The sequence below is a fragment of the Aedes albopictus genome, chromosome 2, assembly GCF_035046485.1.
Source record: "Aedes albopictus strain Foshan chromosome 2, AalbF5, whole genome shotgun sequence".
NCBI lineage: Eukaryota > Metazoa > Arthropoda > Insecta > Diptera > Culicidae > Aedes > Aedes albopictus.
Window position 1 is genome coordinate 21,550,201 of NC_085137.1, and position 27,334 is coordinate 21,577,534.

Genomic DNA, 27,334 nt, shown 5'->3' on the forward strand with positions numbered 1-27,334 from the left:
ATGAAACTCAGAACACAATTCTTAAAAAAAATATAATTTCTCTAGAAGTATGTTAAGAAATTTAACAGGGAAGCGCAATCAATACAGTTTTTTTGCCATCATTCAGGAACATTCTCAAAAAAAAAAACTGAAGCATCTTTTTTTTTTTGAGATTCACTTTTAATCCTCAAAGAAATTTTTGAAAATGTTTAGGTTTTGAGGAGGATTATTAATAAAATTGAAAATCAGATGTGTTCCGAGATCTGCAACTATAGATTTTAAAGTCAAATAAAAAATGTTAACCAATATGAATGAAAAAACATGAATTCATTTTGTGATATTTTTTAGGATTAACTCGCAAATTACTTTTATCCCACGGACTTTTTTTTTGATAGAATTTTTATCAAAAGATTCGTTGAGAAACCTTCTCCAGAGGTTTCCTTAGTTTCCCATGTATATTTTCTTTTAAAAATTCTCCCAGTTTTTCTACTAATTCTTCCAGATATTCCTTCACAAAATCTTCCAGAGACTTTTTTAAGAAATTCCGCCATGACTGTTGTCGGAGATTTTTCTGAAAAATCTTCAGAAATAAAGGAATCAATTTTGAATTCATAGTTTTCTTTAGAATTGTCTACAGAGATTGCCGTAGAAAATAATATGGGAATTTTTAATGAGAGCTTCCTTGGGTTCCTTCCGATATTACTCCATGGATTCTATTAGAAAAAACTCCAAGAATACCTTTCGAAAAGTCTCCCACGGGTTTATTCAAGGATTTTTTTTTATTCAGAGATTCTGGATTTCCCTGGAGATTTTTTTTGAAAAGTTCTTTATGAGATTTCTTTATAAATTGGTTCAAGAACATGTCCAAGAATTCTGCGGATTTCTTCCCAAATTAATCCGTGGATTCCTTCAGAAATTACTCCAGGAATTTGGTCTAAAAATCTATCAAAGTTTGTTTCAGGAACTCTTCGGATTTTTTTTTATTTTTTTTTGCAGAGATTCTTTGAGAAAATGATTCAAGGCTTTCTCCAGATATTTTTAGGTGAGTTTTCCTAAAATTTTCTCCAGGAATTGTTTTGGCCGTTTTGGGTAGATTTCTATGGGATAATTCTTATATTCCAAAAGGAATCACTTAACAGATTATTCTAGAGTTTTGTTTAAAAAATTTATGCATGGATCCTTCAGTATTTTCAACTGGTCGAAATACATATCTGTCAAAAGATGGAAATACTTAGTGGTATTAAAAGGAACAGTACTTAACCCGATTTTCTTTTTACTTACAAGTATTCGACTAACATGAACAGTTTCATCATCATCACCGTGATATCTTTATAGAAATTCTTTCAAACTAAAAAATCTCCTTTTTTTCGAAATGTTGTTGGTTTTTGCAAAAACGAAAAAAAAATCCACAAAGAAATAAAATAGGAGATACCTGATTCTTCCACAACATTTATACAAATTGAAAATATTTCTCCGTGATTGAAAAAAAAAAATCAAAACCAAAAAATGAATAAATGCGTCCAGTTTCACTTTTTCCTGTGGTTTCTGTAGAAATTTTTCCAGATATTCCTGCAGAAATTTGTTCAGGTATTTCCTCAGTTCACCAAAGATTTGTTCAGGAATTGCTCTAGGAATTTAATAGTAAATTCCCACATGAATGTGTCTAGAAATTTTCTCATGATGAATAGGAAAAACCTACAGTAATTATTCCAGAGATTGATGCACAACTGTGTTCGGTGATTCAGGCAGACATTCCTAAAGAAATTCTTGCAGAGATTCATTCAGAGATTCCTTCAGGATTTCCTCCAGATATTCCTCCATGTATTACCCCTGAAATTTATGCGGCGTTTCTCTACAGTTAACATCAATAATTTCACCATAGATTTCAAAAGCAGTTCATTCTAAATAAATAAAAAAAATCTACGAGAAATATCTCAAGAGTTTATTTTAGGATATTGGCAGATGTTTTGCAATGCTAAATACATGTACTGTAATGTATATACAGGTTTGTTTTTTTAGAACTTCGTCAAGATTTCTTCAGGAATACCTTGAGAAAATACTACAAAAAGTTTATTATAGGATTTCTCCAGGAATTTTCCTATAAATCTCTCGTTATTTTTTTTTTTGAATTCCTCCAACGATTTTCCGAGAACTTCTCCAGGAATTTGTTTAAAAACTCATCCTAGGATTCCTGCAAGAATTCACTAGACATTTTTACTGATATCCTTTCGCGGTTCAGTCACGGGGAGTCTACTGAAGAGTTCTTTGGAAATATCTTCAGGGTTTCTTCTAGAAATTCCAGTTGGGATCGTTTCCATTGAGAAAACAGTTTTATCTCCAGAGATTTCATCAAAATTTTCAGGGATTTCTTCAGAAGATTTTCCATGGAGTTTTTCAGAAGAAATAATTTCTTTACAATCCTACAGGGATTTTCTTTTCAGGATTTCTCCAAAATTTGTTTTAAATTCTTTCAGTGATTTCTGCAAACATTTTTACAAGTTTTTGTTTTAGAAATTACTATTGCACTTTCTTCAGTAATATTCCATGGGGTGACTTTGGTGAGCTCAGGAGAGTTTGTTTAGATATTTCTTCTAGGATTTTCAGAAGTTCTTCCATGCATTGCACAAAATTACTGAAGATTTTTTACGGAAACCCTGAAGAAAATTCTAAGAAATCCTTAGACAATTGTATCAAGAAATCCCTTAAAACTGCTGTAGATATATGTACAGCAAACAAAAGTGAACTTTTGACAACTCCGAGAAGAAATGCTTGGAAATTTTGTGGAGGAAATCCTAGACAAAAATTCCTGGAGCAAACTCTGAAGTTATTTCTTTCTGTCTAAAATAATGCCTAGGAGAATTCCTAAAGAAACACCTTAAGATGCCATTTTACTTCCTGAAAAAAATCTTGATAGACTTCTGGAGTAACTATGCAAGTAATTTCAAAGAAAAATGCTCGAGTATTTTTTGGTGGAATTCTCAGAAAATACGTTAATGAATTTCCGAAGGAATCGTTATAAAAGTTTGAAGAAATTACAAACAAAGGTACTGGTGGAATTCTGAAGCAATTCTTGGAAAAACTGCTGGAGATACATCTGCAGGAATTTTTAGAAAAAAAAATTATACAATTTCTGAAGAACTTCCTGGAGTTTCTTGGAGGAATTATTTAGAAATTTAGAAGTACTCAATTTAAAACAAGATTTTTTGAAAAGTTCTTTGATGTACCTGGAATAACAGGAGAACTTTCTGCCGGTATTCATAGAAAAAAATCTTGGAAAAATCATTGGAAAATGCTAATGAATAGATGCTGTAGTGATTTATGCAGCAAACTGTTAAAAGAATCTTTTGAGAAAAATCTCAAAGATGTGAATAAATCCAAAGCAATGCCCGGAGGAATACTTAAAGGAACTATAGGAGAAACCCCTGAAAGAACCAGAAGAATCTTTTGAGAATTTCTATAGGACTGAATTTCCGAGAAAATCCCCGAAAAAATGTGATAATACCTGAAGGAACCTCTGGAAAAATTCAAGCTATAATCTCTAAAAATGGGAAGTTTCTGAATTCCTGAAAGAAATCTTCGAATCTTTGTGGAAAAAAACTCCTGGAATTGCATCTTTTGGAGAAATGTTTGGAATTGTTTCTGGAGAAACCTCTTTAGAAATTCACAGAAAATTTTTCAGGAAAATCCCGCAGAAAAACCCCTTGAAATAAATCTGAAAATATTTCTGGAGGAATTCCTCCAGAAATGTTAGAAAAAATGAAACAAGGAATACAAGCGTGCACTTATGTAGCAATCCATAAAATAATTTCCTAAAGAATTCCAGCAGGAATTTCGAAAGGAATTTCTGCAGAAACCCTTGAATCAGTTTCAATATAATTCTTTTGAAAAATTCCATGGGAAGCTCCTGAAAAAGTCCCAGGGAAAATTCATGGAAGAATCCATGGAGAGGGATGCATTCGGAAGGAATGCTAAGAGTAATCTGGTTCCGGGGCATTTGGCCGAAAGCCATTTGACCGAAAAGAGAAAGATGAACTTAAGTGACCATACCACATCAGTATAACTCGAAAGAACAGCCTATGATTCAAAAAAGGAAAAATCTTTGATAAAGTTTCTGGCGGTGTCCCTGAAAAAAATTCTAGGAGTTTTAAGAACTTTTTTTTAAATAATAATGCATGGTTCAGTTTTGCCAGAATATTTCTTAATTTGGAGCTATAGTGAAGTCATATCCTTGGCGGCGTACCAGAATAGGGGCGCTGAAATTTGGAAACCTTGGGTAACCAGCTCTGGTTTTACCATGACAGCACTGGTGTTATGTTACGCCAAATATTCTGAATTTCCAGATAAACATATAAAACGGAGAGCTTTTGAATGAATGAATTTCGCCACTGAATCCTCCATAAACCCAATGAATTCTAGATTTCAATAGATGGAAATTAATATGGCACAAGAATCGCACAGGAATTTCAGCCGTAATTTCTCTTAAAGAAATCCACAAGATTTGGTCTGTTTGTAATATAGTGTGGAGTTAGAGTAGAATTCAGTGTATATTTCAAAGTAAAACGAAGGAGTCAGATTCGAGGAAGAATTTGAAGCAACATTCGAATCTGTATTGGATTTGGAGAGATATATGGGATAGAATTGGCCGTAAGATTTATGAAAAGATACGTTACATAGGCTTCATAGGCTTCAACGCCGTTTGGCCGAATGCTGATTGTCCGAATGCCATTTGGCCACAAGGTTCGTTTGTTCCTTTTGCCGTTTGGTCGAAAATGAATCAAGATCAGAGATCATGCCACTGTTTTCCGTGTCAGTGTAAGTCGAAAGAACAGCCTAGGATTCAAAAAAGGAACCATCTTAGATAAAATATTCGCAGTTTCAATGCCAACTAATCCGTGAATGGTAAAACTAGAAAGAGAAACATATGGTTAAAAGAAGGAAATGGTTCTGGTGATCATATTGGCAGTTGCAATGTCAAAAATTTCCTTTGAATTCTGTTGGGCATTATTCGGCCAAATGACCGGATACCATTACATAGTGACCATTTGAAATGGGATTTAGATTATGATTTTCTAATAGATACAATTTGAAATTCGGAATGAAATTATAATAAGTACCAGGATTAAGGACAACGATTTGAAATTTTGTACTTTTTTTTACATCGCATCGCAACTAGTCTCAAAAAGGTGATTTTGATTAGAATTTTGAGCATGGTTCAGAAGAAAAACTATATGAAAAAAAATGAGTCAAAACCGTAATAGACACCAAATTTTTATTTTTAACCATTTAAGTATTTAACACCTTAAAACAACGGCTGTCAAAAAACAGTGCGTAAATCACGTGTCACATGTGCTGCAACCGGCTTACTGCGTTTCCTTGGTAGTGGTGTGAGTTTCATAAACAAACTCAGGACAGGTTTTCGAAACAGCAGCCAGCGCCTACTATGTGAAAGAAAGGATAACACTCCAGTGAATCGTGGTGGGTTGAAAGTGAAATCGCCTCGGCAAAACGAGGGTGCTAAAAACTCCTATCGTCGCGCGTCTATAGATACCGGCCTAATTCTAGAGCGGAAGGCACAACTTCGGTGCTTGGTCGTTGCTGTTGTTTTGTGTCAGTGACAGTTGTTGGCTCGGGTGAGAGAGGGTTCCCGAAAGTTTATTACAAATGAGGGGTGTTTTTCTATTAGTTTGTCTGTTGGTGTTGTTCGCTCACTCTCCGCGCGCCGCCTGATTCTTTCTATAAGCCGAGAGCGTGTATAAATAACGATGGAAAATGTGTTTCTAAATGTGTCCTTTCTATGAATGGTAAGTGAGAGCGAAAGTGTGTGTTGTTGCTCGGACCCCACAGGAGATTTAAATGGCTTGCTGGTGGATGGCGTGCGGTGAGTTATGGCCTGCTTCCGGGCTGTGTGGAATATCCGAGGGATTATGATGGCGTCAGCTGGGATCAAAATAAACAATTTGTAGGTAAATTATTGCAGATGTTTACCGGAAACAGAGTCATGATATTCGCGCCTACTCATTTTGTCTATTACACCAAAGAAAAGCAGGCAATCGTTCCGATAAATCGAATTTCCTAATTGCTTGTTTGTCACCCCCTCCGAGAAAGATAAAACAAACCATTTATATCTCCTTATCGAATTTCATCCGGACAAAAGCGTCCCCGTTCCCAAAAAACACCCCCCAAATTCGAAACTTCTGTTCCTCTACTTTGATCCCATCATTGATGGGATGATTCTTCATCTCCCCGTCCCTGATTAGCTTAACCCCCAACCCAACCGCCATGTTTTGATGCCTCAGGGGGGAAAACAAACCGTTGTTGGCGTTACGTTGGTAGGGTCGGAACAGAAACTCGATTATCCCAATTCACCAAGGGTGGCTTTGGCTGTTTGTCCGGTGTCCCCAAAATGTTAGCAGCTGCTTTTTCGAATTTGATTCCCTTCCTCCACTTGGCGGCGCGGGATCACGGGACGTCATGCTGTTTGATTTTGTGCTCGGAATGCATCTGAAGAAGCAGTTAGGCGGCTGGATCAATGCGACCATAAAATGCGGTGAAATTGTTCAAATAGCCCAAGTAATAAAATTAGCTGAATATGAGTTTCTTAGGCGGTTTGTTCCACTCTTATACAACAAAAATGTGTGTTGGGAGGGTTCTTTTCTAATTCCCGTCTATCTAAGCGCCGACCAATAATGATCGAATTAATTCTTGCACCTAAATTAGCTAAATTAGCTGCCATACATATTATGTAAAAAAGATTGTAAAAGGACTACAATTCCCTAAAATAATAAGATTGAATAATTGGCCCTCGAATTCTGTTTCCGTCTAGTCCAAGTCTATTTCCGGCGCAACCTCAAATCAATTCCCGGGACACCTTCTACGTGACACTATGGTACATAGGATGGTCAAAAATTATGATTTGTGACCGTAGGCGTTTATTCGAAAAATCGGTCAAATTCTTCGCATTCCTGCCCATGCATTTCTTTCAAAATGTCTGCAGGGTTTCCTTCAAAGATTATTTCCGAAACTCCTCCAGGTATTTTCCTTGATTCAGAAGCTTCTGAAGAAATTACTCAAAAGATTCGTCTTGAAATTAGTCCCTGAATTCATTCAGAAATTCCTCCTGAGCTTCCTTTAGCAATTATTTAGGAAATACCTTGAGGGATTGCTACGGAAGTTCGTGCATGCATTCTTTCATGTGTTTCTTCACACATTTCTGTGGGAATTTCCCCCTAGGATATTATCAGAGTTGTTCTAAAAATTTCTCCAAGAGATTGTCAAGAAAATCATCCAAAGATTTCTTCAAAAGATGCAATTCCGAAAAAAAATTGACAGGGATTCGGATATCATTTCAAAGAATTATTAAAAAATTAGTCAAGAAATCCAGAATTTTTTTCTCCAGGAACTTATTCAGAAACCATTGTTGGAATTTCTCCAGAGTTTCCTCCAAGTCTTATTCCCTCAGGCATTTATTTAGAATTTTCTCTAAAAAATTCTGAACATTCTGAAAGTTCCACCAGAGGTTTCTCCAAAAGTTCCTCTAGGTATTGATCCAGGGATTGCTTAAAGTTTTTTCCGACCTAACTTCAGGGATTCTTTCATTTTTCTAGTGATGCTTCATAAATTTCTTCAAAGATTTTCTTAGCTATTCCAGCAGAAACTACTCCATGATCTATTGCTTGGCATTTTTTAAAGAATTTATCAAGAAATCCTGCTATGAATACCTGCAGAGGGTTCTCCTGTTCTTCCAGGTATTCTTTGGAAGATTCTTTTAAAATATTATTGTTTTTCTTAATTCATTCAAATTTCTCCTTCAGGATTTTTTTTCAGGGATTTTTATGTGTTTATGTCTGAAGAAATTTTGTGATAAATTGTCCTATAAATTCCTCCATTAGGAGTTCTTTTAAGGGGTTCTTTAGAAAATTCTCCTGGGATTCTCAAAATTCGTTTTTGTTTTTAGATTGTCACCAGTACCTCTGTCCGCTACAGAAAAGCTTCTCATGATTTTTTTTTCTAGAAATTAAAGAGATATCTTAAGAGCTTCTTCAGGTACTTTCCCAGGAATGTTTTCTCCAGGAATCGCTCTAGAAAATCTTCAATAATTTCAACTTGGAATCTCCAAAATTATAGCAGGAGAGGAGAGGTATTCTTTCAGACAATCATTCAGGGATTTCTTTAGAATTAGCTTCAGAGATTCTTTCAAGAATTCTTCCAAGCATTTTTTATGCAATTTATGGGAAATGACTTTAAAAAAATCCTTGGAGGAATATCTGAAATAAATACGGTATGAATCTTTGAAGGAATTCCAGGGGATATTTGTGACAGAGCCACAGGAGCAATTTCTGAAAAGAGTCGTGTGGGAATTTCTGCAGGAACCCCAGAAGGAAATTTCTTGGAATTCATGAAGGAACCCTTAGCTGAATTTCCGAAAGAATCTCTGTAGGACTTTTTTTAAAGAAATTTTTGAATGAACTTCTGTAAAACTCCATGGAAGAACTGTTGAAGGCCTGTACTGAAATTCCTGAAGAAATTCCTTGAACTCTGACTGAAAAAGTCTCTGAAGATTTTTTGTTTTTTTTTTTTTGAGAAAGAGTCCCTGATGGAATATCAAAAGAAATTCGCGCAAAAATTTCTGAATGAACCTCTGAATGATTTTCTTAAAATAAATCTCCAGTGAAATTTCGATAAAAATCTCAGGAAGTACTTTCGAATGAATCTCTTTAGGAATATCTAAATATAAAACCCTGGGAAATTCTAGGATAAATTGCAGCAGGAAGTTTGAAAAAATGTCGGATTGTTCGTAGCAACTCGTACAAAACTTCTGTTGGAGACAGTGCTAAAAATGTAATTTCGACATATCCAGTTTCAATCACCTACAACTCATTTCAGAAGTTGAACTGGAAAATATGGTACAGGGGATAGACAAAATGATCGGGACAGGCAAAATTTTCACTTTTCAAAAAATGTTCAATTAGCTGTAACTTTTCGAAAACTGTATCAAATATTCTCAAATTTTCACTGTAAGCTGATCAACTAGCTGTGTATCAGTGGACAGAATTTGGGAAAGATCGGGCTATTCTGCACGAAGTTAAAAGCATTTTAGAAAAAGGTAGAATTATCCGATAGCCAACTTTGAGCTGTTATATCTCCGGATTCAAAGAACGAAATGCAATGAAATTTTGTCCGTTCATGACTTATATATTGACCTCTGAAAAACGTTTGACTCAATTTGAAATTATTAACAAGAGAAAAAGTTACAGCGATTTCATTAATTTTATGATTTTTTAGTAAATTTTTAATATGCATCCCATTACTTTTTCAATTAATTGCTGCCTATGTTGTTACTTTCTTCCAGAACATATCTGTATTCAAAACAATTCGAGGGAATTTAAATAAACTATAATCAGCATCTTAAATTTTGAAACGATGTTGAAATTAAAGAAAATTTGGTGTTTTATTAGAAAATTAATCAAATCGTTATTATTTCCTTCAGTGTTAAGAATTTTAACTTAAGTCAAAAGTTTTTCAAAGCACATTATATAAGTCATAAATGGTCAAAATTTCATTGCATTCGGTTCATTGAATCCGGAGATATAACAGCTCAAAGTTGGCTATCGGATAATTATACCGTTTTCAAGAATATTTATAACTTCGTGCAAAATAGTCCGATCTTTTCCAAATTTTGTCCACTGATACACAACTAGTTGATCAACTTACAGTGAAAGTTTAAGAATATTTGATGCAGTTTTCGAAAAGTTACAGCTATTTGATTTTTTTTAGAAGGGTTAATTTTGCCTGTCCCGATCATTTTGTCTATCCCCTGTATATGAAAAACTTATGCAGCTAGACTAATTCTACAAGAAAGTTACGCAAAAACCACTCTCATTTTAATTTATAAGGCAAATGTCATTGATTATCTTTGAAAAATGGCAATTGATGACTACCTTGTAGATGACTGGACTACCTACACATATACTATATTTTCAAGTTCAGCTTCTGAAATGAGCTGTAGGTGAATGAATCTGAATACATATTTCGAAATGACATTTTCAGCACTAGTTGGAAACCCTTCAGTAATTGCTTTGAATAATTTCCATAAAATTGCTTACAGCAAATGGTGAATTTCCTGGACGGATTTCTGGAGCAATACCTGGACGGGTTCCTGGAAGAGTTCAAGGAGGAATTCAGGGAAGAATTGCTGGAGGAATTCCAGAAGAAATTCCGGGAGGAATTCCAGATGAAATTCCAGGAAGAATTGCTGGAAGAATTCCAGGAAGAATTCCAGTAGGAATTTCTGGAGGAATTCCTGGAGGAATTTCTGGAGGATTTCCTGGAGAAATTTCTGGAGGAATTCCTAGAGGAATTCCAGGAGAAATTCCTAGAGGAATTCCAGAAGAAATTCCTAGAGAAATTCCAAGAGGAATTCCTGGAGGAATTCTAGGAGGAATTCCTGGAGGAATTCCAGGAGGAATTCCTGGAGGAATTCCAGGAGGAATTCCAGGAGGAATTCCAGGAGGAATTCCAGGAGGAATTCCAGGAGGAATTCCAGGAGGAATTCCAGGAGGAATTCCAGGAGGAATTCCTGGAGGAATTCCAGGAGGAATTCCAGGAGGAATTCCAGGAGGAATTCCAGGAGGAATTCCAGGAGGAATTCCAGGAGGAATTCCAGGAGGAATTCCAGGAGGAATTCCAGGAGGAATTCCAGGAGGAATTCCAGGAGGAATTCCAGGAGGAATTCCTGGAGGAATTCCAGGAGGAATTCCAGGAGGAATTCCAGGAGGAATTCCTCCTGGAATTCCTCCTGGAATTCCTCCTGGAATTCCTCCTGGAATTCCTCCTGGAATTCCTCCTGGAATTCCTCCAGGAATTCCTCCTGGAATTCCTCCTGGAATTCCTCCTGGAATTCCTCCTGGAATTCCTCCAGGAATTCCTCCTGGAATTCCTCCTGGAATTCCTCCTGGAATTCCTCCAGGAATTCCTCCTAGAATTCCTCCAGGAATTCCTCCTAGAATTCCTCCAGGAATTCCTCCTGGATTTCCTCCAGGAATTCCTCCAGGAATTCCTCTTGGAATTTCTCTAGGAATTTCTTCTGGAATTCCTCTAGGAATTTCTCCTGGAATTCCTCTAGGAATTCCTCCAGAAATTTCTCCAGGAAATCCTCCAGAAATTCCTCCAGGAATTCCTCCAGAAATTCCTACTGGAATTCCTCCAGGAATTCCTACTGGAATTCTTCCTGGAATTCTTCCAGCAATTCTTCCTGGAATTTCATCTGGAATTCCTCCCGGAATTTCTTCTGGAATTCCTCCAGCAATTCTTCCCTGAATTCCTCCTTGAACTCTTCCAGGAACCCGTCCAGGTATTGCTCCAGAAATCCGTCCAGGAAATTCACCATTTGCTGTAAGCAATTTTCCAGGAATTCCAGGAGGAATTCCTGGAGGGATTCCAGGAGGAATTCCTGGAGGGATTCCAGGAGGAATTCCTGGAGGAATTCCAGGAGGAATTCCTGGAGGAATTCCAGGAGGCATTCCTGGAGGAATTCCAGGAGGAATTCCTGGAGGAATTCCTGGAGGAATTCCAGGAGGAATTCCTGGAGGAATTCCAGAAGGAATTCCTGGAGGAATTCCAGGAGGAATTCCTGGAGGAATTCCAGGAGGAATTCCTGGAGGAATTCCAGGAGGAATTCCTGGAGGAATTCCAGGAGGAATTCCTGGAGGAATTCCAGGAGGAATTCCTGGAGGAATTCCAGGAGGAATTCCTGGAGGAATTCCAGGAGGAATTCCTGGAGGAATTCCAGGAGGAATTCCTGGAGGAATTCCAGGAGGATTTCCAGGAGGAATTCCTGGAGGAATTCCAGGAGGAATTCCTGGAGGAATTCCAGGAGGAATTCCTGGAAGAATTCCTGGAGGAATTCCTGGAGGAATTCCAGGAGGAATTCCTGGAGGAATTCCAGGAGGAATTCCTGGAGGAATTCCAGGAGGAATTCCTGGAGGAATTCCAGGAGGAATTCCTGGAGGAATTCCAGGAGGAATTCCTGGAGGAATTCCAGGAGGAATTCCTGGAGAAATTCCAGGAGGAATTCCTGGAGGAATTCCAGGAGGAATTCCTGGAGGAATCCCTGGAGGAATTCCTGGACGAATCCCTGGAGGAATTCCTGGAGGAATTCCTGGAGGAATTCCAGGAGGAATTCCTGGAGGAATTCCAGGAGGAATTCCTGGAGGAATTCCAGGAGGAATTCCTGGAGGAATTCCAGGAGGAATTCCTGGAGGAATTCCAGGAGGAATTCCTGGAGGAATTGCTGAAGGTATCCCCGCAGGAAATCCTGGAGGAATTCCTTGAGGAATCCCTGCAGGAATTCCTTGAGGAATCCCTGGAGGAATTCCTGGACGAATCCCTGGAGGAATTCCAGGAGGAATTCCTGGAGAAATTCCAGGAGGAATTCCTGGAGGAATTCCAGGAGGAATTCCTGGAGGAATTCCAGGAGGAATTCCTGGAGGAATTCCAGGAGGAATTCCTGGAGGAATTCCAGGAGGAATCTCTGGAGGAATTCCTGGAGGAATCTCTGGAGGAATTCCAGGAGGAATCCCTGGAAGAATCCCTGGAGGAATCCCTTGAGCAATCCCTGGAAGAATCCCTGGAGGAATCCCTTGAGCAATACCTTGAGGAATTGCTGGAGGTATCCCCGCAGGAAATCCTGGAGGAATTCCTGGAGGAATCCCTGGAGGAATTCCTGGAAGAATCCCTGGAGGAATTCCTGGAGGAATCCCTGGAGGAATCGCTGAAGGAATTTCTGGAGGAATTCCTAGAGGAATCCCTTGAAAAATCTCTGGAGCAATCCCTTGAGCAATCCCTGGAGGAATTGCTGAAGGTATCCCCGCAGGAAATCCTGGAGGAATTCCTTGAGGAATCCCTGCAGGAATTCCTTGAGGAATCCCTGGAGGAATTCCTGGACGAATCCCTGGAGGAATTCCTGGAGGAATCCCTGGAGGAATTCCTGGAGGAATCCCTGGAGGAATTCCTGGAGGAATTCCTGGAGGAATTCCTGGAGGAATTCCTGGAGGAATTCCTGGAGGAATTCCTGGAGGAATTCCTGGAGGAATTCCTGGAGGAATCCCTGGAAGAATCCCTGGAGGAATCCTTTGGGCAATCCCTTGAGGAATTGCTGGAGGTATCCCCGCAGGAAACCCTGGAGGAATTTCTTGAGGAATTCCTGGAGGAATCCCTTGATTGAGGAATCCCTGGAGGAATTCCTGGAGGAATCCTTGGAGGAATTCCTGGAGAAATCCCTGGAGAAATCCCTGGAGGAATCCTTGGAGGAATTCCTGAAGGAATCCCTGGAGGATTCTAGTCTATCAACTGTCGTAAAATCCATTTGCCCTACTACTGTTTGGACGATTTTTCAAAACGCACAACGTTCATCCAAGAAGGCCAAGCTAGACCAGGCAAGAAGTGTTTTTCTTTCGGTCTCTACGGTAAACGATTCTTCCGATCCGATGTTTGGTTGGTAGTAAGTTTTTTGCGCTCAGTTCTTCCCGATTGCTTATGCATTCAACTTTCCCGCTGATTTTGATCGAGCAGACCCAGACAGACGTCTTGTTGTTTCTGGTTCTAACAACACACTATCGTGAAAATGACGACTTTTATATGCTGAATGTTCGGGGGGGAAATGTTTGGGTGGCTAAACGAAATGGTACAGCTATGGGGGAGCTGTATAAGTTCTCCCCATGAACCGACGATGAGGATGACGATGATGATGGCAGTAGGCATTGAATTCGTTTATCGATGTTGGTACGTCTGGGGATCGAATTATCGTTGACGGTGTGGCGGTGGATTGCGATTTTGGGGGAGAAGTTTGATCATTATTGGTCCATTGTTGGACTAAATTGGAATGCATTGTTGCGACAGAAGTAACACTTCATAACATGCTTTTATTGAGTTGTGGGTTTGGCGAATGACAAGCAATCAACAGACAACTTCAATGATTTTTTGTATTGCTTGGTACTACTTAATGCTTCGATATCTGAATTAGGGCACCACAAGATAACTAAGGAAACAATCTGCTAAATGACGTCAACTTCTAATAAATGATGAGATAATGACGAGACGAAAAATGATGAGTTATTCGAAAAAAGTTAAATTTTCCCTGTTCCAAGATATGCCAGGCTAGGGCTGAAAATCTCGTAAATAAAGATAATAATTGTGCACTTTAGATTTGTTGCGAGCAAGCGGGAGCTACCGGAATGCAATCTGACCTCACACTTTGACGTTACTGGACGAGTGACGACGACGCGGGTGGCTGAGATTCACCATGCCTACTAGATCACTTGATGTGCGGTGAGTCATTGCTTGAGTCCTTGTTCACGGTTCAATATGCCAACATGAATCTACTGTTACACAATAATAATAATAAATTTTCTTTGTAAGCACTTAAAAAATATGTTTCATCCTATATAATTTTAGTCAACCCAGCTTTTATATAGGATAGGTAAATAAACTCCGGAAGTCTTGTTCGATCAATGTACAGCTCGTGCTCCGAAAGTCATACTTTTGCAACTCGTTGCATAGAAAACTAATCTTACACTTTTTTTTTCTTGATGAACTAAGAAAGAATGGTGAAATCATTTCTATATTCACCCCTCAGCTCAGTTTTCAATCAATCACAAACCCATTCGAGCAGCTGCAGTAATATCGACATAATCTTTTCACCTAACAACATACCCTGCTCATGTGGTGATAAATACAATTCATATGAAATTCACCCCTCGACTTACCGGTTGGTCATATCGGCCGGCGGTGCATGGATTTCGACTTTGGTTTGCTGTTGTTGCTGTTGCTGCTGCTGCTGCAACTGTTGGTGAGCAATGAAACCGGTGGTTGATGTCACTGCTGCGTTTGCCGCTGCTACTGCGGCCGCTGCTGCCTTCTGCTTGGTCGCCTGCTTATATCGACCTGTGGTGAAAAGCACAAGAGGTGAGTTAGAGAGAGTCACAATCCATCTGGTGGCACAGTGGAGGAAACTTACTCAGAGCGAAGAATAGCGAGAGTACGGCTTTCAGTCGTCCACTGCAGATATCGTTTGGGGTGACCGACTCGAGACCGCTAACCTGATGCTGTCTCAGAACGGTGAGACAGGAATTGACGTTGTCGTACTGGAAGGAAGAGGAAAATTGGAAATGCAATGTGAGTCATTGAGTAATTATAATGGGAGGTGTGCACTGGCATATTGAGATATGTTCGTCGAACTGCTTCTTAAATAAAAAAAAAAACAAAATTCTACGTCAAAAGCACCCCAGAAAATGTTTGAAACAACAAAAACGACGTTTTAGTTTCTAGATTTTTAGAAATGAGTTTTTACAAAGAATTTCTTAGGAGTTTTTTTTAGTTTCTGCAGAACTTCCTTCAGAAATTACTTCTGGTAGTTGTTTAGGGCTTTTTGTGTACAAATCCTTTCAGAAATTGTATTATGACTTTTTTCTGAGAATCCCTTTGGAGGTATTTGAATTAGTACTTCCAAGGACCCTCCAGGGATCCGTCAGAAATTTATTGACGATTTTTTTTTTCAAGAGTTCACCAGCATCTTTGTTTGCGATTTCATCAGACATTTACAAGTGATTCTTTCAGGAACTCCTCTACAGATTATTTCAGGACTCCCTACATCAGCTGTTCAAGTATATATATATATATTTTTTTTTAAATTACTTGCAGAATTCCTTCAAAAGACTCCTATGAATTTATTCTGAGGTTTCTGAGAGTATTTTAAGGTTTAAACTCAGGTATTATCCTTGGCACCAGCAATTACTTCTCCAGAGAGAACTTCAAAAATTGGCTCAAAAAGTTTTGTTAAGGATATAATTAAAAAAAAAATGCAGAAATTTCTTCTACACGGAGACAAATTTCGTTCGTTCGGAACCAAAATAGGGTCTTGTACCATTTCGGCAGGTGTACCTATTTTGGGCTCGATGCTGGGTCATTAGGCCGAAGGCCATTAGGCCGAAGGTCATTAGGCCGAATGGTCATTAGGCCGAATGGTCATCAGGACGAATTGAAAGTTAGCCGTTGTTTTTACCTATTCCAACAATTTTTGCCAAAAACTAGTTTAACAATGAAACTAGAAAGAATAGCCTATGTTTTAAAGAAGGAAAAATTTATGAATTGAATATCAGCAGTTTCAGCGCCAAAACCTATTTTAGCAATCATACTAGAAAGAACAGCATATATTTAAAAGAAGGAAAAAATCATGGGTAAAATATCAGTAGATTCAGCATCAATAAAGTATCTTCGTGCCTGTCACACGATACACACATGCAAAATGGTCATTTGCAGAGGAAGCTCTCAGTTAATAAGCTGAGAAGCAGGCTTTGTCTCAGTGGGGACGTAACGACAAGAAGAAGATTCAATGACCATTCGACCTGATGATCATTCGGCCTAATGACCATTCGGCCTAATGACCATTCGGCCTAATGACCATTCGGCCTAATGACCATTCGGCCTAATGACCTTCGGCCGAATGGCCTGACACCGTATCTAACTCTGTACAAAAACTCAAATCAATCGGTTTGAAACTGACTTAGTTAAATATAACGGCAAGTGCCCAAAATAGGTACACCTGCCCAAATGGTACAAGACCCTATTCATGTTTATTCGGTAAACTGATAAAATGTTTAAAACTAAAATTTTAATTTTTAAAACTAACTCAATTACACATTTATTTCGGCAATACCCATTGAGGAGCCCCACGTTCTGCCGTCGAGAACATAAACAAAACTCACAAGTTCCAGCTGCAACATCAAACAAGATTTTCCGAGGCGAACCAGCTTAGGGCTGAAAGCCTCGTAAATAAAGCTAATAATAATAACACTAGTTTACAAAATAAAACGAAAGTCGTGAACTTCTGTCAACGACTAAAATTTTTTAAGCACAATTTAGTACTGATTTCGAAATCGTGCTTCAAAAATTTTTAAGTAGAACAGTTTTTGAGTTCTAGCTCAATATTGAGTTTTACAACTTTTTAAAATATGGAATTTACTAAAATTCAAATATCTTGCGTTTTGTTCTACCAATTTTAAATCTTTTTTCATAAATTAAAAGCTGAATATAATACCATTCGATCATCTGAATGCAGGTTATGCGTCAGATTGATGAAATTCAAGATATTAGCAAGTTTTAGGGACGATCTCCTTAAATTTTAGCAAAATTTCCAAAAATATATGAAGAAATATATTTTTTTCAATAAATAAAAAACAATTCAAAAATTCTTTCTCAACGTTTTTTTTGACATATCATATGTAGGCGAATTGCAGTGAAAAAATCAGCTCAATCGGAGCATTGATTACGAATTATGAGACGTGTGAAGTGAGCGACTTTGCTTAAAAATAGAACAAAAATCGATTTCAAATCATCAACCTTGTATGAAAAGTCGAAAAATTTTCCGCTCTACTGTAATTTTTTTCCTTTGCGTTTCCGAACTCAAGGCATAATCACTGAATCACTGAAGACATTTCTCAAAAACTTCTTGAAGAAATTCTTGGGAAGAATTTCCGACGAAATCCTTGTAGAAATTGTTTAGACATTTTTAGAAGAAAAACTACAAGATATCTCCTAGATTCTGAAGAAGTCTTTGGAGATAAAAAAAAAACAAATATACTCAAAAGAACTTTAGACCCAGCAGCTTACGCTAAAAAACAAACACCTTAACAAATGTTTTAAGCGGAGTAAAAAGATTGCTTTGCTTGGTTTCTACTATTGTTGGAAACTTTGTAGCAAGGCAATGCGCAATTTCAGTAAGAATTCCCAAAGAAACTTGGAATGTTCTCAGGGATGTTCTTAGGACAATATAGAAACTCCTGACCCTTTTCGGTTTGTTTTCCTTGTTGTAGTCGTCTTTTTATACAAGTGATTCCGATGCCGATAGAACTATTTGAGAGTCGTCGTTGAATAATTTTCCAGAACAGTTGATAAACAACTCTAAGAAGAATTGTTGGATAAATAAACAAAGCTCTACTGGGAGATAATAGATAGGAGTCCCTGCAGGAAAACCTGGAGAAATTCTTGCGGGAATATCTGGAGGCATCCTTGTTGGCTCTTTTTTTATTTTTTACTATGTTTTTTAACTACTACTAATTCTACACTATATCCTGTTGAACTTTCTAGATAACATTTCTACTATGATTACATCAGGAATCCATGGAAAACATATGAGGGACTCCTGAAGTAATCCTTGCAAAAATATCTGGAAAAATTACAGCAGGAATTTTCAAAGCAGTTCTAGGGAGAAGTTCTGAATAAATCCAAGCAGGAATTCCTGGAGTAATCCCAACAGGAGTTTCTGGAAGAATCAATGGAAGAAAATCTCTGGAGAAATTATCTAAGAAATCCTTGGGGAAATCACAGAAGCTGTTTTTGGTGGAATCTACAGAAGGAGTTCCATCCCAAATGGTTTTATGAAACGTTTTCAGCAGGAATGGGTGGACGAATCCTAGCAGGAATAAGCCTATAGCTTTTTACCACAGCGGGTTAAGAACAACAGAATATCCTGAAGATTCAGGTTTCTGAAGTCAGTTTCACTTAAAAAGTGTTTACCGAATATTCGGAAACGCAGTTGCGCAAAAACTGGACAGTTACATATCAAATGATACGAAGTTCCATAATCGGATTCACAGCTATCACATGCAAATGAATCAGCTTGCTGAATATTCGCCATGTGATAGCTGATAGTCGTCAGTGGCCAGTCAATGCTTTGACCAGAATGCTGCAATTCTGCTTTGACAGATTTGTAAGATATTTCACCACCCCTAGAAATGGCTCAGTACAATACAATTTGGTTTGACGACATGACTCCGAACTATTCCAGTATTGTCTGTGTTGAGTAGCAGCCCAGGTGTGAATCTGAAGCTTTACCCAACACTTCGATATCGGAATAGCTGGCTCAGGGCCAATGAAGTCATATGATGCTCCAGTGCGAGCTAACTCATCAGCCAATTTATTTCCAGCGATGGAAGAATGGCCAGGTACCCATACAAGGTGAACAGCGTTTGCTGAATTCAGCTCTTCGATTTGAGTTCGACAAGCGATAACTACCTTCGACCTAGAGTTGGCCGAAGCAAGTGCTTTAATAGCAGCCTGGCTATCTGAATAGAAGTATACTACTTTGCCCATTACGTGCTGCTGAAGTGCTAATTGCACTCCGCACATAAGAGCAAAGATTTCGGCCTGAAAAACAGTGCAGTGTCTACCAAGTGAGTAAGACTGATACAGCCTTAGCTCACGAGAATAAACACCAGCACCTGCTCGACCTTCGCGAAGGAAGCCATCAGTGTAACATACGATGCCGTCTAAAATACTTCTTTCCATATATCCGATGTCCACTCTTCCCGGGAAGGGAATTTCGTGGAAAATTTCCTAAATGGAAAATTACAAGTATTTGTAAGATCACTTGGAGCAAGGACAATTTTGTCCCAATTCACCAAAAGTGGAAACAACGAGGTGTGTGTTAATGTGCAGTTCACAGGAGTTTCCTCTAGTAGACCGAGCACCCGTAGACGGTAAGTGCAAGAAAGTGCTTCTTGTTTGAGATGAATGTGTAGTGGAGCAACGTCAAAGAGAATTTCGAGCGCTGCCGTGGGAGTTGAAGAGAACGCTCCAGACATCGCCATTAAGCACATCCTTTGGAGATGGCCTAACTTTGAATGGATCGTTCTCATTTCGCCCTTTTGCCACCACACAAGACATCCATAGGTCAATATTGGCCGAACAACAGTTGTGTAGATCCATTTGATATACTTGGGTTTAAAACCCCAAGTTGTACCAAAGGTTCGCCGGTATTGCCCGAAGACCATACAAGCTTTCTTGATTCTGAACTCAATGTGAGGTGTCCAGGAAAGCATGGAATCAAGAATGACTCCTAAGTACTTTACCTGTTCAGTCACATCGATTTCAGAATCAAAGAGACGCAAAGATCGAACGCCATTACGGTTTCGCCTTTCCGTAAAAAGAACATTAGATGTTTTACTCGGATTAACCGATAGGCCATATTGGCGACACCAACTCTCAACTACCTGAAGGGCGCTTTGCATCAGGTCGAAATGGATGGTGATACACATACCAACTAACAGTGCTAGGTAGTCGTCGGCAAAACCATAAGTAGGAAAACCGCTATTATTGAGTTGCCTCAATAGCGTATCTGCTACGAGATTCCACAAAAGCGGTGAGTAGACTCCCCCTTGGGGGCATCCACAAACACTCAATTTCCTAATCCCTGCTAGACGCAATGTCGAGAAGAGACATCGGTTTTTGAGCATTTGATTAATCCAATTGGACATCATTGGCGATATACCATGACTCCGTGCGGCTTCCAATATGGCATCGAAAGGCACATCATCAAAGGCATCCTCGATATCTAAGAAAACACCCAAACAAGATTGCTTTTGAGCGAATGCTTTCTCGATATTGTAAACAACATTGTGTAAAAGAGTCACAGTGGACTTACCAGATTGGTAGGCATGTTGGTTCACATGAAGAGGCACGTTGGCCAGATGAACATCACGGATGTGATGATCCACAATGCGTTCTTAGCATTTCAGACGAAAGAGGTCAAACTGATAGGTCTGAAACGTTTTGCTTTGCAGTAAAGCAACTTCTGCAGGATGTGAAATGGTTTCTTCGAAATATGTGGAGGATTTACTTATGGAATTCAATAAGATGTCGCCGTTTCATTGTTTAGTTAAAGTGTATTCAATAACGCTGCACAGTAGACCTGGCCGCTCTAATGCTTGTAATTCATTTCTGATGTATTGCAAGCATTAATAATGACAAGAAAAACGGTAGACGTAGTCGATTCTATCGATTTTTAGGATCCTTTCAATGAATGGCTGTTTATGTGTAGACAAGACTCGACTAGCCTAGAAAAGCAAAAATACGTTGGGCAAGAGGATACTCCATGCCCAAGGAAATCAAGGAAAATTCATTAACGAAAAGCTCCTGGATCGACCGGAAATCGAATTCGTCACCCTCAGCATGGTCAAGCTGAATACTCACGCCTTTACAGCTGTAGCTTTAGGGACCCTGTTGACAATTCGGATTTCTTTAATAATAATTGTTACTTCTTATTCCAACAAATTACCCCAGAAGCATTCTTAAAACTTAATTGGTTTTCCGTCGATCTTCTCCAATCCCAAATATAGGTCAGGGCTGCTGCTGCTGCAAGCCGATTGCACACGCTCATTCGCCGGCTTGTCTGTCAGCCTACCCCAACACCACACCCATCCCACCGCCCGAGACAACCAACCATCCGGTTCAGGCTCCCCGGCAAAGTCCGGCAGCAGCAGCAACGCGCAAAGTGTGACCGCCATCCGCCGCTGCAAACCACTTCTCACTGTCTAGGCCTAATATGGAAATAATATGCCTTCTTTTTCTTCACGTGCGCGCATACATAAATGACTGCGAACTGCGAAGCTTGCTGCTGCAGCCCTTGATTGTTATTTTGACGGCGATTTTACGATCGGCTGCCAGCCACTCTTCTCCCCGACTCCACCAAGATTCTAGTTCACCACACTGAAAAACCAAAACATATGAGTGGCTCCTCGTAGTCGCAGCATGCTAAAATGCGCTCATATGCAAAGTGATGATAAAACTGGTTTCCTTTTGGGTTTTCTCGCTCTCGTCATCCTCGCGCGATCAACTCTGGAGGGGTAAGTAGAAGAAAACGAGCTCAATGAGAACTAAATCTTCTTCCTTGTCTTCTTCTTAATCCTAAGCGATTGACGAGCAAGCCAACGAGAAAAAGCTTGACAATTACCTAGACCATATAGCTTCCCAAAATTCGTTTGGCTACCCCCAGCCCAGCCGTTTACAGGCGCACTTCGATTGTTTGAGGCGTTTCAGGGGATATTTGGAGGTTTTCAGGGGCATACAGAGTATTTATTTCAGGAGGATCTTAAGGACGTTCCAGAAGATTGCAGGTGATTTCAGTGAATTTCTGAAGCGATTCAAGGGCTTCAGAAGTATTTCACTGAGATCTAGGGATTTCAGGAGAAGGGCTTCATTAGGGCTCCAGGAGGAATTCAGAGAGTTTGAAGGGATTCTGGGGTTTTTAGGCCCTGGAATACCATGGACCCCATCTGCATCCTCAGGAGTCCCTTTAAAATCTCCTTGTATGCACTCAAAGGTCTTTAATCCAAATGAAGCCTACTGAAATGTATTCAAACATCCATAAAGACAATCCTGAAACCCTTGAAGTATCACTGAAACACCCAAAAATGCCTCTGAAAACCCCATGAAACCCCTCTGAAGCCCTTCTGGAACCACCTTTAAACCCCATGAAACTCTCAGAAACTCTGGAAATGCTCGTAAACCTTTCTGAAATTCCAAGAGATCTCCGAAAATGCTTATAAACCCCATGCACGCTATGAAAATCCTTTGAATTTTCTGAAACCTCCTTAAACCCAATGAAAGGTCCTAGAATGCCCATGAAAACCCCTGAAACCGCATGAAACCAGGCAGTTCTGTCATGGGAAAATCAGAGCTGGTTACTCAAGGTTTTCAAATCTCAGCGCCCCCTATACTGGTAATCCCCATGGAAATAACTTCTTGTGCCTAATCATGAATTATTCGGGAAAAACCATTCTATGGAGTATTTTTTTAAAGTTTTTTTCTGTAATTTTTGCGAAGGGGGCATTCTTACAGGGATTTCTTTTATGATAACAGCAAGAATTTTTCTAACAATTTCGCTGAGAATTCGTTGAGAATGTATTCCATTCCATGACCTTCTGCTGCAATTTCTTCACGATTATCTCCATAGGCACCGTCAGAACTTCCTTTAGAAATTCTTCCAGTTTTTTTTTCAAAATTGTTTCGGAATTTTTGTGACTTTTTAGCATTTCCTAGAATGATTTCAGCAAGGATTCCTCCAAAGCTATTCGTTAGAATGCATTCCTGTCCAGGTATTTCTTTGGAAATTTCTCCAGGGATTCCTCCTCCTGAGATTCTTTCATGAATTCTTCCAGGAGTTTCTGTATGGCCCTCTTAAGGAGTTTTTTTAGAAATTACTCAAAAGTTTCATGTTGATACTAGTACACGTTTATTTTTTCAGAAAACCCTTCACAAATTCCTTCTACCTTTAGAGATTTTTGCCACAGAAGTTGGTACATGTATTCATTCATATATTTTTTCAAATACTTCTGAAGGAATTCCAATTGGCATTTCATCAGGATTTACTATAGGAGTTTTCTTTGGGATTTATCCAGAAATTTATCTAGGAATTTCTTCAGCAATTTCTCCAGCAAATTCTCCATGGATTGCTGCAAACGATGCAATTTTCATAAACAAATATTCGTAGATTTTTCAGAAATTACTCTAAGGTTTTCTTTTACAAATTGAGAAATTTTCCAGCAATACTTTCAGAAATGATTGTTGGAATTTTCCAAAGGTTTCTTCAGGTGTTACTTCATATGTTCACTGATTCTCTCAAGTTATCTTTTTTCAAGAAAATCTTCTTCAAAATTCTTAAGAGATTGTTCTGAAATTCTTCCAGGTGGTTCTCCTTAAAAATTCTTTCATAGATTGCTTTGGATTTTTAAAGATATTTTTCAGGGATGTTCTCAATATGTCTTGCAAGGATAATTTTTGAAGAAATTCTTTTTTTTTTATTTATCGATTTTTTTTAGAATTCACACAATTTTTGGTTTGGCATGCAGTCATTCCTTCTGATTTAAATGACTGCATGCCACACCAAAAATTGTGAAAATTCTTTTATGAATACCATCGAAGGATTCTCCAATTATTCTATGATTTTCTTTCAAAGTTTCGATCTAAAAATCCATTTTTTTTAGGAAAAATCTTGAGTCGGTATTAAACAACTTTTCTACGTTTCTTTAGAATTTCAGAATCTGCATAGGAAATTCTTCCAAGAATTCCTCTAGAGGCATTTTCAGAAGTTTTTCTAAAATTCCCCAGAGAACTCTCAGAGACTTTTCGAGGGATTTCTTCAAAACGTTCAACAGTACCAACAGACATTTCTGCAGGAATCCCTCCAGAAATTTCTCAAGCAGTTTTTACTTGGAATAACTGCCAGCGTCTCTCCAGCAGTTTTTTTTTTCTAGGAATGAAGGAAGCATCTAAAGAAGTTTATCAGGTATTATTCCAGGAGCTCCTGGAAAGCTAACTTCAGAAATTGTTCAAGGATTTTTTGCTCTGGAATCTATCTTGAATGCCAGGAGTTTTTTTTTGAGGAACCACCTTTAGACAACCCTCCAGAGAATTCTTAAGATATTCTTTCAGGGGTTCTTTCAATAATTCATCCAGTATTTTGTTTTGTGCTATTTCTGGAATAGCTTATGAAAAAATCTCAGGAGGAATATCTGAAGCAATTCCTGTACGAATCTTTGAAGGATTCCCAGGAGATATTTCTGACGGAACCGCAGGAGGAATTATTTAAAAAAAAAATCCCTATACAAATTTTTGGGAGGAAGATGAAATCGCTGCAGGATTTTTAAAGACATTTTAAGAGAAATATCGGAATAATTCCATGGGAGAACTTTTAAAAATATTTCTTGCTGAATTTTTGAAAAAACCTAAAATTCTGAAAAGACTTTATTTCCAAAAAAAATCCTGGAATAAATGTCTCAATATATCTCCAGTAGAATCCCTGAGGAAATCTCACAAAGTACTCTTGAATGAGATTCTAGAAGAATGAAGAAATACCAAATTCTTTAAAAAATCCCAGGAAATTTGGAAGCATTTCCCAAAAAACTACTGCCTTGGTTTAATGTATAGGAAATGTTATTAATGATTTTTGGAAAATTCCAGGAAAAATCATTTATAAACTTCTTAGAATCCCTGTAGGAATATCTGAAAAACAAAACGCCTACAACAGCTTCTGTAAGGATTCCCAGAAAAAAATGTTGAGATATTCATAACGGAATATCTGTAGAATTTCCTGGAGAATTTTTCTGAATGAATTTGGCAAGGAATTCGTGTAGAAATTCTTGGAGCTAAAGACGAATTCCTGTGTAAACCGATGAAAAAAATGTGATGGTTGATGGTAGATGAATTCTTGCAAGAAGCGTCAGGAGAATCTTCTGAAATAATTTTTGAAGCAATTCGTGAAAGACTTTCAAAAAGAACTTTCAAAAGGAATCCGTAGAAGACTTCCTGACAGCAATTCCTGAAGGATTTTCTAAAGAAATCCATGGAGCAATTGCGGAAGGACCACAATGAAGTTTTTATAAAGGAGTTCTTAAATTATTTTCAGGAGTTATCTTCAGAAAAATGTGGTAAAAGTTTCGGAAACTATGATATTTTTTAAGAAGATTCCCTGGATGAATTTCTGAAAAAAAAAACTCCTATAACTTTTGGAAAGCATTCCTGGCAGAGTTTCTTCAAAATTCCCAGGTAGATTTTCTGAAAGAAACGTTGGAGGAATTTCTGAAGAATTACTTGGAGGAATGAGATAGAACATGGTTTTCCGGCAAAGCTGATTAGACTGATTCGGGCGACGCTTGACGGATCGCAATCATGTGTACGGATTGCGTATGAAATTTAGTCATCGTCTAACTTAGATGGACTGAATCAGGGCGATGCTCTATCGAACTTACTGTTCAACAGCGCACTGGAACACATGATTGCTGGCCGTGGTAGTGGTGATGAAGTGGAAACCAGCTGAAGCCCTGTAGGCCGCAAACGAAGACGGAACACGCGTTGTACAAGACTCTGATTCTTCCGGTCGCTTTATACGGCCATGAATTGAGGACGTTGAGAGAAGCTAATCGGGAAGAATTCGGAGTCTTTGAACGTAAAGTGCTGCGGACAATATTCGGACTGGAGGAGGCATCTGACGGCGTCGCATGAACTTCTAACTGCTTTTGCTGGCGATCCAGAGCAGATAGAAAAGCGTCGTCTTCTGCAAAGTTAATCAGAGAGTCAAACGCTATCTGGTGATTCAATAATTAGATGGAGATTTTGCCACTAGGTGGCGCTAGTTGTCAAGTAAGTTTCAAACTGCGTTGTCTCGGGATCCACAGCAAATAGAGAAATGTCGTTTTCGGCAAAGTTTTTCAGGAATCAAGAGCAATCTGACGATTCAACAATTAGTGATTTCGACGCTAGGTGACGCTAGTTTAAGTAAAGTTGAAACTCCGCTATCTCGGGATACAGAACAGATAGAAAAGTGTCGTCTTTGGCAAAGTTCTTCAGGAAGTCAAGATCAATCTGGTGATTCAACAATTAGTTGATGATTTCACCGCTTGGTGGCCCTAGTTGCCAAGTAAAGTTTTTAACTTCTCTATCTGTGGATCCAGAGCAGGTAGATAAGTGTTGTCTTTGACGTAGTTCTTCAGGAAGTCAAAAGCTATCTGATGATTCATCAATTAGTTGGTAGTTTAGATGGTGCTAGTTCTCAAGTTAGAGCATTTCGGGATCCAGAACAGATAGAAGAGTGTCATGAGATTTGTTGTTGTAAATGTTTACTTATGAATTCCAACGTACGCAGAGTTTTCGAAATCATAAATTTGAATCATCAGCGTAAAAATCAACAACTTATTGTTGAATCACCAGTTAGCTTTTGACTACCTGAATAAATTGGCTGAAGACGACCTTTCTCTATCTGATCTTGATTCCGAGATAGAGGAGTTTGAAACTTGTATGAATGTATGAATGCGTGACCTACTTCAGAAATCGCCAACGAGAACACGAAGAGATGATGGAAGAGCTTCCGATGAAACGAGTGATTTTTAGAAGAAGACTGTTGAGGTCTGTTCAACAACGTTCGTCAGGCGTCTCGTGAGGCAGCACCGACAGAGTGTTACTTGTGCGTGTTCGTCTGAATAGTACTGAAGGCGGTGTATGTAGAGATAGGAGATCTCTATTCAGAGGCGTTCATGACTGTACTGGAACGATTCGTGGAGCAGCGTGGAAAACTAGTAATGATCTTCTAAGACAACTGATTTCGTAATAATGCGTCGAATAACCAGTGTTCTAAGCGGAACAGTTCCAGAACGCAACGAAAGCAGCCAACAACTCGGTTGAGTTCATGTGTCTTCTCGCCATACAACTGCACTGAGGATTATGGAAAACGGTCATGAAATTCTAGAAAGCCCACATTCGTAGTGATAGGAAACACAGTTTTCATGGACACGACGTGCTAACTATCGTCACGTCAAGAAGATCGCTACCTGTCTGAATTTGAGGCCAAAATTACTCAAATCAACGACGACCTTTGAGATGTGAATGCTTCAATTCCGGGCACTTTTTGATACAGCCATATGGTGCTTGGTACAGCGTTACAGTCAGATGCTACGGAAGCTTTGGTCTACGGAGAATTTGTCAGATCCTTGCAACCCGCACAAGTGAACTCGAAGAAAGAATGCTATAC

The 27,334-nt window shown here is 38.7% G+C and overlaps 1 protein-coding gene across 1 annotated transcript in view; it reads right to left on the bottom strand.

Annotated features, from left to right (window-relative positions):
- LOC109429600 (protein sickie) overlaps positions 1-27,334 on the bottom strand; it is a gene marked incomplete in the record, with an annotated part of 611,771 nt that overhangs the window by 397,616 nt on the left and 186,821 nt on the right. Inside the window, 2 exon segments of the mRNA XM_062849286.1 lie at positions 14,742-14,919; positions 14,993-15,119. Of these exon segments, the coding sequence (XP_062705270.1) occupies positions 14,742-14,919; positions 14,993-15,119 (305 nt within the window).